The 12,262-nt window shown below is 43.6% G+C and overlaps 1 protein-coding gene across 1 annotated transcript; it reads right to left on the bottom strand.

The window, feature by feature from the left end:
* Positions 1-311: 311 nt before the first annotated feature.
* On the bottom strand, positions 312-8,220 carry LOC144327142 (uncharacterized). Its single transcript, XM_077925327.1, has 5 exons — positions 8,063-8,220; positions 5,223-5,336; positions 4,809-4,898; positions 4,137-4,253; positions 312-612 (listed from the first exon to the last, which is right to left on the bottom strand). Exons 1-5 carry the CDS (start codon positions 8,118-8,120, stop codon positions 608-610), a joined length of 384 nt encoding a protein of 127 aa, XP_077781453.1. The 5' UTR covers positions 8,121-8,220; the 3' UTR covers positions 312-607.
* Between the last annotated feature and the right edge of the window lie 4,042 nt (positions 8,221-12,262).

The following is a 12,262-nucleotide window of genomic DNA, read 5'->3' as shown; positions in this document are numbered from 1 at the left end:
CATTAAATACCACTCTCAGTGACTTATGGGCACCCACAATGCAGTGGCTCCTGAATAATCAGCTCCATTTAGGTCATGGCTCCAGTCTGGGTTGAGTTCAGCCTATCCCACCCGTGTTCACAAAACCAACTGGGCAGCGAAACCCAAACTCTGCCTGGGTGCATGGAAAGCATTGGCTGCAGTTATCCGCTCCTGGGACCCGGGGATAAGAACTTCAGTGAAGAGGAATTTGGGGCAGATATTATGCACTTCCACCAGAGGAGGGTCATATTTAGTCATAGATCCTTTTTCAAAAAATAAAAAAAATACAATTTTGAATTTGCAGGTTAATATGTGTTTAATTTGATGATCATCTGAACAGACTGATCTTTGTTGCATTGCTTGCTTCACAAATGGATTGATCAGGCCCACTTCCACAAGCAAAGATCCAGAAGAATCAGCGTAGTCGTCAGACATTCTCGCCCATGGATGTGGGCTGCTCACTGATGTCACTCAAGGGCACAGCATTGTGCATTGAAGGCACAGTAAGCAGGAAGAGTTAGACCAGGCGGGCAGCATTTGGTGAGGTCCTCCTGGCAGAACCCTCCATTTCATCACACACTGATGATTATCCTGCATAAAAGAAAGAAATCTATAATTGATGGCACTTTCATGAGCCTGGAGTCGGATCGTTCACCTTCAGGAGATGAGGGAGGATCATAGAACTGTAGTGTTGGAAGGACTCAGTGGAACATTAAAAGGAATCTGTACCAGAAAGGAAGAGGACATGCAGGCCCAGCCCCAGAAGAGCTCTCAGAGGAACATCAGTGCTGACATCCTCTGACCCATCCTGGATGTCAAGATGGGCCACTGGCAGCCGCTGACTTTGAGGACTCCACCACATGAAAACGCAGGGAGACCTGAGGATCCCACACTCCATTGATGTAGGAGGTGATGACAAAGGCTGAAACCTCAAATTGACATCGCATCTTGCAGGAAAGGTGGTGCTAACTATCATTTTATCTTTTTTCTGATATTTATATTGCACCTTTTCCCCAAGGAGCCCCACATGGTGTATATAATTCTCTCATCTCCATTTTATCTTCACAACCACCCTGTTAAGTAGATTAGGCTGAGTTGCAGTGACTGGCCCAAGGTGAGCTTCTTGGCCAAGTGGGGACTTGAATCCTGATCTGCCAGGTCCTCCTCCAGCACTCTAACTCCTACACCACACTGTTTTTCTATTTGGCTGCTGCTGCTACAACATAAAGCCCCCAATTCAGCTTGTTCCTTGATGGAGCAGCTTTAGAGCTGTATTCCTCAGAGGGCAGCCTGCACCTTGTCTCCTCTTGCCCCAATTTTACCTAGTCTTGCCATAGCACAGAACCCAACAGACACCTTGTCGTGGACAGCAAGATGGTCACTGATTTAGATGGACAGGCATGGAGAGGAAAGTCCTGATTTGACTGAAGCTCTGGTCAATTACATAATTTTTTGACTGAATGGGTGTATTTAGAGGGACCTTATTTATCTACTGTATTTTGATCTCTTTTGCCAAAAATAAACGACAAAAACAAAGTAACAGTTCACCGGGTCTTACAGATAGCAATTTGTAAAAAGAAGAGAAAAAAGCCCCGATCTGAGACTTATAATCAGAAAAGGCATGCAACAAAAATCGCTTTTCAATTTTTTGTCCTTATAGATCTGTGCTTTTATCTTTTGTGTTTATCTCGTGAACCACCCTGGGATCTTTTGATGAAGGGTGGTATATAAATCAAATAAATAACATAATTAAAAAGAGTTTAATATGAATATTTCTATATGAAGTGATTAGAGATATCTGTTCCCAAGTCTCCTTTGGGAAGAAGAGCAGGATAAAAATTGAAGTAATAAATAAACCTTCCTAAATAAAAATTAGTTTGTGTGGTTTTTTAGAAAAGAAAAGAAGATTTGGAGAAGAAAATAATCCTACTAAAAAGTGATTTATTAGCAGAATGTTCAGTGAGCTAACAGCTGGATGGAGAGCCAAAAATGACCTGGAAATCAACTAGTCCAACCCTTGTTCAATGCAGGATCTTCAATAACAAGATCCTTCACAGATTGTCCCTCAAAACCTGCTTCTCTGTCATTTCCACCCCTTTGGTTCTAGTCCTGGCCTCTGGAACAACTTCCATATTGCAGCCGTGCAAATATTTAGAGGCTGCAATCATGTCTCTCCCTCAAATTAACCTTCTCTTCTCCAGGCTAAACATGCTGAGCTCCTCCAATGTTCTTCAAAACAAACAGCTTTCAAATCTTGTACCCTTCTGGTCACTTGACTTAGGAGACAGTCAAATCAGCCATTTTCCTTTTTAAAACATGGGTTCAGAATTGGCCACAGGCTAGAATAGATCTATTAAATTATTTCTCATCTCCAGCCTCAGATTGCAGTTGCTTTTCAATTCATTTTTCCAGTATTTCTAAAAGGCAGAATTAACTACAGTGGTACCTTGGGTTACATATGCTTCAGGTTCCATATGCTTCAGGTTACAGACTCCGCTAACCCAGAAATAGTTCCTCAGGTTAAGAACTTTGCTTCAGGATGAGAACAGAAATCATGCTCCGGCTGCGCGATAGCAGTGGGAGGCCCCATTAGCTAAAGTGGTGCTTCAGGTTAAGAACAGTTTCAGGTTAAAAACGGACCTCCGGAATGAATTAAGTATTTAACCTGAGGTACCACTGTTTCACCATTTTCTGTATCTGAAGAAGTGTGCATGCACACAAAAGCTCATACCAATAAGAAACTTAGTTGGTCTCTTAGGTGCTACTGGAAGGAATTTTTTTATTTTCTTGTGACTACGGCATTATTTGAAATGACTCCTTGTGCAAAACATAAACATTCATTTGACTGATGTTTTGTTTTGAGTATTGGAATAGCACTTCCAAGTATGAGAGCTTGAGGTCCTGGACCAGGAAATGGGAGAGCAGCCTTCAAATACAGCCTCATCACGAGGCTCACAGTGTCTCCTTGGGCCTCTCAGGGTTGTTGTAATGATTAAATTAGCAAGAACCACAGAAGGCACCTTGAGCTCCATGGAGAAAAAGGAGGGAGATAAATGCAATGAGTAAATGAATATTCAAAGCCTTCTGTAACAGCAAGTCAGTATTATTATGTCCCATAATACTGACGGAGAGATCGAGGCTCAGAGTGAAAGCGTGGTTTGCTAAAAAGCCAGCTGAGGAGCTCATGGTGGAATCTCACTGGACTACATCGTCAGGCATGGGACGTCCTGATTTGACTGATGCTCCGGTCAACATCATCAATTTTACATAGTATGGTCGAGTTTGGAGGGACCTCATTCATTCATTCATTCATTCATTCATTCATTTCCTGCCTCTTTTTCTCTATTGCAAAAACAAAACAAAAACAAGTTTTTGGAGGCTTAAATTTCAACTGCCTTGGGAGACACACAGATCAGTAGTTTGCCTTCTTAAAATCTGGGTTCAGAACTGCCCACAGACAAGAATGGATCTATGAAATTATTTCTCATCTACATCCTCAAATTGCAGTTGCTGGAGATGATAAAACTATTTATTTCTCAAAGATTTCTAAAATACAGCAATTTCTATCACCATCTTGGCCTCCCTAGTATTCCTTGGTGATGGGTGCACCCCTGATTCAGGTCCTTTGGGACCATAAGGTTTCTATCTCCTATTCTGCTGTATTTTATGGTGTAGTCTTCCACTTCAGGTGAGGTCTGGTGAGGATTAAGCGGTACTCTTTTTGGCCAAATCACACTTGTGTTCTTTCAGCAGCAGCAGACAACTGACTCATCTTCACTTACTGAGCACTATCTTAAAATTTTGGAGAGTTAGATCAGAACTGCCAGTTTTCATGCCCATAGCAAGTGCAGCCTGCACAGTTTGCATCCATATGAACACTAGAAGTGCTGCATCAGACAACTGAATCTAACTTTGTGCTTCTAAATATAGAGTTAATATGCCCTGTGTGTATCATCAGCTACTCTGATCCATAAACTGATCCGTGACTATTTCCTTTAGCACAAGGAAAGCCCTGCTTCTGCTTCCTCCTGTGAAACAAGAAACAGGAAATCAGGATTGAAAATGAACGAACGTTCACAAGTGAGTGGGACCACCAACTCATGGGTATGACTTACTCCTACAGCAGCGTGCATTAGGGCCACAGAAGGCCAATCTATTCTCTCCAAAGGGACAGTTCACAGTCCTTGGGGCCTGGCAATATCCTCCGAAGACTCTACACAATGGAGGTAAATCTGTGCAAAAGAGAGGGGAGTAAATTGTCATTATTTGAGAGGTCTTCTTGTACAAAACAGAAACATTAATTTCATGGACATTTTGTTTTGAGCATTGGAAGAGCACATTCAAGGTGGTAGCCTGAGTTCCTAGACTAGGAAATGGGAGACCAGCCTTCAAATCTAGCCTCATCATGTGGCTCCCTGGGTGGTCTTGGGCCAGTCACTCACTCTGAGCCTAATCTGCCTCGCAGGGATGTTGTGAGGATTAAATTAGGAAGAGCCATAGAAGCCACCTTGACCTCCATGGAGAAAAAGGTGGAATATAAATGCAATGAGTAAATAAATAAATATTGAAAGCCTACTGTAACAGTACGTCAGTATTAGTATGTCCCATAATACCGGTGGGGAGGTCGAGGCTGAGAGTGAAAGCCTGGTTTACCCGTGGCCAGCTGGTGACCTCATGGTGGAGTTTTAGAGATTTGGATTGTCAGGCATGGGAAGTCCTGATTTGACTGATGCTCCGGTCAACATCATCAATGTTACATAGAATGGTTGATTTGGGGGGCATCTTACCGGTCATCATGGGCTTGCCGTCCGGAAGGTCGTCGTTCGAATCCCCACAATGGGTTGAGTTCCCGTTGCTCGGTCCCAGCTCCTGCCCACCTAGCAGTTTGAAAGCATGTCAAAGTGCAAGTAGATAAATAGGTACTGCAGCAGCAGGAAGGTAAATGGCGTTTCCGTGCACTGCTCTGGTTTTGCCAGAAGCAGCTTAGTAATGCTGGCTACATGACCTGGAAATAATGTCTGCAGACAGACGAGGGCTCCCTCAGCCAGTAAAGCGAGCTGAGCACCCAACCCCAGAGTTGTTCACGAGTGGACTTAACTGTCAGGGGTCCTTTACCTTTACCTTTTTGTTTTTATATATATTTATTTACTACATATTTATCTCTTTTGCGAAAAGAAAACAACTCAATGGATATCACTTACCCAAGCAGCAGGTTCCGTTGCTGCCACAGGAGACCCCTGTAATTTCTCCATTGGTACAGTTTGTAGTTGCTGGGAATTGGCAAGTTCCTCCTACTAGTTCACAGCCATGTTGCCCTGTGTAAAAAAGATGGGAAATAAATTTGTTTAAAGGGGGCAAAAGGGTTGCCAACTACTTTTTTTCCAAACTAGAACCCTGCGTATTTAATGGGATGACCAACTTTCACAGGCTTCTGCTGCCTCTCAACCTGCTAACTACTATTTCATTGGCCAACATTAGCAAGGGTCAGATCGGTCCTCCTTCTCTGCAAACACTCCAGCTGATTTCTGAACCTTGTAAGGGTGCTGAGACTCAGCTGCACCCAGCCACTTGGGCGGCGTATAAATCATAAAATTGTGTTTATTATTATTACTGTTCCTGAGATCTTTTCAGCACAGCTGCTACCTAAATTTTACAGGTTGCTAATGGAAGGGGAGAAAAAATAGCAGATAATGCACCCACAGACCCACATAACTGGTGACTGAGTCAGCCTTCATTCCATTCTACTGAAGGTTCCCCTTTGCTTTCAACATCTGCCAATCAGAATTACAGCTGTTCTGAGCTTCAGAAATACCTTGCCATTTGTGCCCTCTCTGAGAGTGGTATTTTCTGCAATCTCCCCAGTAGTGTTGCCAATGTGTCTGCAAGAAGGTATTTCCTGTAGCTGTCAGCATCGGAACCATCCAGGCCATTTTTCCTTAACTCACCCTAGGCAATTTATTCATCTTGCAGACCATTCCAAGATTGATCTGCAGAACAATCTTTCTCATCTTGTTCTCTTTCCATATCAATTAACAGATTTCCCTTAATCTCACAAAAGCTGCTCCCAACTTCATGGCCCCTGGATAGAAAGGAAGTGGAATTTTGGGTAACAGCTTGGGCATAGTGCAGTTTGATGCAGCCTCTTTTGGTTGGACTGTTCAGTTCAACTGCAGTTTCCATACCTACCAAGGAAGAAACGTTTCAGTTTGCTTTCCTCCTCCTCTGCACCTTTTTGGATGCATTTTGCTTAACATGATTGTTTTTGTTATGTGTGTTGTTTTATATCCATTGCCCCCATTATATGCTTCCCCCTACTATGTTTCCCAGCCAAAAGGCTTCCAGAGTGGCTTATGTACAATTTAAAAACCAAAAAACTAAACATGGAACACAAGCGAAAAAGGACAGGAAGGGAAGAGGAACACAAAAACATGAACTCCTTACCAGTTTCTAGACAATCATGGCCCACTGGCCCAGTTCAGGGCCAGGAGGTGCCTGATTCAGCATGGCCTCCAGCAAAAGCAGAAGCCTTGAGCCCTGCTTCCTATCTCTCCCTCAGAGACAGTCTGGTGGAGCGGTCCATTAGGAGCTCCATCTTTCCTGCACTGCTTGCATCAAAGGATCATCTAGGATGGCTGCTGCAGAACTGCATGGCTCTTTTCTTCTGATGGGTGTGTGGAGCAGTGGGTTTTAGGGGCTGGAAGAGGTGGCAGGATTTTTCTCTTGCACTGGCTGTCTAGGGTTGTTGCAAATGGAGAGGCTGCAATACTCACCTAGAGGACAGGTTTAAGCACCTGGAGCAGTTTAATGACAAGCTTGGATTTCTATTTGATCTAGATCCTTGAGGGTGTGTTGGACCAATAATCTGGCTCTGGATCAGGGAGGCCCAAAAACCATTGACCAGGAGGGAGTAAGATTCAGGGCTAACCCTTTCAAGTTCTTGCACTTTGTAAGGCCTGAACTGTAGAAATGTGTGAGGTTGGTTTCTGAGCTCAAAAGCAGGCTATCTCTGCCCAACAGATACACTCAAATTTCCCTGCCACCTTTCACTTGCAGCAGATCACAAGGTGAGCAACCGATTCTGCCCCCTTTGCCATTTAACATCTATATCAGTGGTTCTCAAAGGAATGGTGTGTCAGGAAAGAATGGGTTGTGTGGCTGTGAGATTCAAGTACAGGGAAAGAAACACTTAGATATTTCAGTGTAGTATAGCATCAAAATCAGAAAAGAGAAAGGCTCCTTTGCGTTGATGAGATGAGAGCTTGTTTGTCACAAATTGGACTTAATATAAGTGAGATTACCTAGCAAAAGCAAGCTCAGGCCTCTCATTGAGTTTCTACCGGAGTTGTTGAACTTTCATTATGCTGCCATGGGGGATGGAATAAATTGATCAGCAGGCTGGGTTAGGCCCCTGAAATGGACTTTGGACATGCCTGGGTTATACTCATTGGGTTTTAGGTGCCAAATATGGTGGCCATTTTCTCACAAAGAAGCTTGTCTGGCTAGTTCAACAATGAAATCCTCCATTATATTTTTACCCTTGTTGAATCCAGGATTTAGATAGGACTTGGGCATCATGCACACTAACCCCTCCAAACTCACAACAATATATCTGTATCTGAAGAAGTGTGCATGCACACAAAAGCTTATACCCAGAGCAAACTTAGATGGTCTCTAAGGTGATATTTCAACTGTGTCAGACCAACACGGCTACCTGCCTGAACAATATAAATGACCACGATGGAACCTGGAGTGTGCCTCAGTCTGTAGCCTGAAAGCTGATGCTTTCGCAAACGTCAATTATTCAAATTCAGTTATATTATGATACACTTTTCTTCTTCACTATTTTGGCAGCCAGATAGGATAGGATACTGTCATACCCAGTCACAGTAGTTCAGAATTGTCTACACAGAGAGGCAGCAGATCTCCAGGGTTTCTGGCAGGGGGAAAACCCAGCACTTTGCAGAAACACCTGCAGTTGAACCTGAGACCTTCTGCATTTGCAGCAGATTCTCCCCCACCTGAGCTTGAACTGCTCTCTTACCTGCAACAACGTGGAAGAGGATGAAGACCAGAGCAAAGCTCAGGTAAAGGAACCTCATGGCTGGATTTGTCTCTCAGATCTCTGCCCGAGGGAAGACGCTCCAAGGCAGAAGGAAGTCAAGTTTGGATGGGAAAAGGAGGTTCTCTCTACTTATAGCGTTCCTGTACCAAAGAGATGTTGAAAAAAACATTTGCTCATCTGGGTGGGGAAAGCTGCAAACAGGTTTTTCCAGTAACCCAGTATCTGAACCCTCCAGGCCCTTTTCTCTTAACTTATCCTAAGCTATTTATTTCTCTTCCTAAGATTTACCCGCAGAACCACCTTTCTCATATGTCCACAATCTGACCTGTGCTCCAGGCACTGCTGTTTTATTTCCATAACAATTAGCAGATTTCCTGTAATCTCAATTTCACAACACCTAAATGGAAAGGAAGTGAAAGAGTTTTGCTGTAATGCAGTTTGATGCAACCTCTTGTGGTTGGACTGCAATTGCAATACCTACCAAAAAAGAAACTTTTCAGTGTGCTTTTCTCCTGATCTTCACATTTTTAGATGCATTTTGCTTAATGTGCTTGTTTTTGTGGTGCACAAGGTTTTATGTACACTTTCCCCATCATGCGGTTTTTTAAGAAAAATAAAATAGTGATTTTATTCCATCATCCATAAGAAGATTTCACCATCACTGAAATATTGCCAAATCTGACCCTCAGTTCTGAAGGTACATTTTGGCTTTTAGAAATATGATTTATTCACCTGTTTACAACTTAAGTCTGTATGGAGGGGGTCCAGAACCTACAGCATAGCCCAGAAAAAAGGTGATCAATGCAGTACTCACTATAGAACACAATTAAAAACTGCATAAAAAGAAACATGGTCTTTGCTTGCTTGATTCCGTATCTACTGGTGTTACGACCACAGCAAACTATGGCAAGTTCTTAAAGAAATGGGTGTGCCTGATCACCTCATCTCTCTCCTGAGAAATCTCTATGTAGGACAAGAAGCTACACTTAGAACTGGATATGGAACAACTGATTGGTTCAAAATTGGGAAAGGAGTATGACAAGGCTGTATATTATCTCCCTGCTTATTTAACTTATATGCAAAATTTATCATGCAAAAGGCTGGGCTGGATGAATCCCAAGCCGGAATTAAGATGGCCGGAAGAAATATCAACAACCTCAGATATGCAGATGACACAACCTTGATGGCAGAAAGTGAGGAGGAATTAAAGAACCTTTTAATGAGGGTGAAAGAGGAGAGCGCAAAATATGGTCTGAAGCTCAACATCAAAAAATGAAGATCATGGCCACTGGGCCCATCACCTCCTGGCAAATAGAAGGGGAAGAAATGGAGGCAGTGAGAGATTTTACTTTCTTGGGCTCCATGATTACTGCATATGGTGACAGCAGTCATGAAATTAAAAGACGCCTGCTTCTTGGGAGAAAAGCAATGACAAACCTAGACAGCATCTTAAAAAGCCGAGACATCACCTTGCCAACAAAGGCCTGTGTGTAGGCTGTGAGGATGTTCTTGGGTTAGAAGGAAAGGATGACCAGAATATGGACTTGATCAAGCAGCCTTTGACAGCCTGGTGTCCCCCAGATGTTTTGTAAGGCAATGATTGTGGTGTGTTAGGGATTTCCTTCCATTCAGAGCCTTGCAACTGAGGGTCAGATTTGGCAAGACTTTAGTGATGGTGAAATCTTCTTATGGGGAATGGAGTAAAATCACTATCTTATTTATTTATTTATTTAAAACTGCATAACGGGGAAAACCTTGTGCATCACAAAAACAAGCATATTAAGCAAAATGCATCTAAAACTGTGCAGATCAGGAGAAAGGCACACTGAAAAGTTTCTTTCTTCGTAGGTATTGCAATTGCAGTCGAACTGAACCGTCCAATCAAAAGAGGTTGCTTCAAACTGCATTGCAGCAAAGCTCTTAAGTCGCATTCCACTTCCTTTCCATTCAGGTGCTGTGAAATTGGCAGCAGTTTTCATGAGATTACATGTTAATTGTTATGGAAATAAATTCATGTTAATTGTTATGGAAATAAAAGAGCAGAGCCTGGAGCACAGGACAGATTGTGAATATATGAGAAAGGTGGTTCTGCGGGTAAATAAAGATAAAGATAAATAAATGTTCTACAATGAGTTAAGAGACAAGGGCCTGGAGGGATCAGATGCTGACACTTGCTGGAAAGTTTGCAGCTTTCCCCAAAGGTATGTTTCAACATCTCTTTGGCATGGCAGCACTATAAGTAAAGAGAACCTCCTTGTTCCATCCAAACTCGACTTCCTTCTGCCTTAGAGTGCCTTCCCTTTGGCAGAGATCTCAGAGGAAACTGCTGCCATGAGGTTCCTTTTTCTGAGCTTTGCTTTGGTCTTCATCGTCTTCCACGTTGTCACACCCCTGTGGGCGTTGTCCCGAGTGAATCTCCACCCTCTACCCCCGTCTCTCCTACTTCCTCATGACTGCTACGTGCCGTCTTTGAGCTCTTTGCTCTCCCACTTTCAAGGCTCAACAGGTTCTGGGAGAGAGGGGGTCAGGAATGCTTTCTAAAGACATTGTGTCCATCAGCTGTTGCCCCCTCAGTGCTTCCTCCTCCTCATCTCCCATTATTTCCCAATCCCCCCCCCCATCTGCCTCTGAGCTGTGACTTCCCTCAAGACCCTGTTGTAAATCTAAACTGTCTTCCACTTCTTCCTCCCTGGATGGGTCAAGCTGGGGTGGTGGTCTCCACCATTCCTCCTCTGCCCAGTCCTTGACAGTTATGAATTAATGTGTATGAATGAAAGTTGAAAAGAATGAAAGACCCAGATGATGATTGAACCTGGGATCTTGATTACTAGCAGCAATAGCCCTTCCTGGTTCTTCAGTTCTTCCCCATCCCCCACTCCCTGGAACCTCTCTGAGTCCCTTCTCTCATTCACAGAAATTCCCACCCCTCAAAAAAAATTCTGAGTCGTACTCAGAGTAGACCCATGGAAAGAAATAAACCTAATGCAGCCACTGTCCATCAACTTCAATAGCACTAAATGCCACCCTCAATTATTTGTGGTCACCCACAAGGCAATGGCTCCTTAAAAATCAGCTTCAATTCAGTCATGGCTCCAGTCTGGGTTGAGTTCATCCTGTCCCGCCCATGTTCCCATAACCTGTGTGCATGAAAAGCACTGGCTGCAATTATCTGTTCCTGAGACTACTTGATGAGGACTTCAGTCAAGAGGGATTTTCAGCAGATAAGATGTTTTTTCATTGGAGTTGGATCATATTTAGCAGTAAGGTAAAGGTAAAGGGACCCCTGACCACATGAGGTCCAGTTGTGGACGACTCTGGGGTTGTGGCACTCAGCTTCCAGGTCATGTGGCCAGCATGACTAAGCCGCTTCTGGTGAACTAGAGCAGCGCACAGAAACGCCATTTACCTTCCCACCGGAGCGGTATCTATTTATCTACTTGCACTGCGTGCTTTCAAATTGCTAGGTGGGCAGGAGCTTGGACCGAGCAATGGGAGCTCACCCCGTTGCGGGCATTCGAACTGCCGACCTTCTGATCAGCAAGCCCTAGGCTCTGTGGTTTAACCCACAGTGCCACCCGCGTCACTAGTATTTAGCAGTAGGTGCTTTAAAAAAAAATGCACATTCAATTTCAACTTTGCGAAATTATTTTGTGTTTATTCATCTGAGCAGACTGATATTTATTTCATTGTCTCCTTTCACACATGGGCAGGTTTGCTTCACTTTCACAAGCAAAGATCCCGAAGAACTGGAATAGCCATCAGACGTTCACAACCATGGAGGTGGGCTGCTCACAGGTATCCCTCAAGGGCACAGCATTGTGTATTGACGCCACAGTAACTCGGAAGATTCCGACCAGACGGACAGGGGTTGCTGAGTTCCTTTTGGCAGAACCCTCCCAGTTTATCACACTCGGGCATTGTCAGTGGTTTATCAAAGAAACAAGGAGATCTATCGTTGATGGCCCTAAAGTCAGATTCCTCACCTTCAGAAGATGTGTAGAATTGTAGAGTTTGAAGGGCTCAAAATAACATCTAGTCCACCCCAGTGTCTCTATTTTCCAGGGATACCACCGATTTAGAGAAGCCATCCTGGTTTCTGATTTGATCCCAGAATATCCCACATTTCCTTAGGATGTCTCTATTTTCATTGGAGAAATGTTGGAGGGTATGGAATTATTC

This window comes from Podarcis muralis, chromosome 3, assembly GCF_964188315.1.
Source record: "Podarcis muralis chromosome 3, rPodMur119.hap1.1, whole genome shotgun sequence".
Lineage (NCBI taxonomy): Eukaryota > Metazoa > Chordata > Lepidosauria > Squamata > Lacertidae > Podarcis > Podarcis muralis.
Note: the sequence above shows the minus strand (reverse complement) of the source record. Positions and strands in the feature narration are given on the sequence as shown.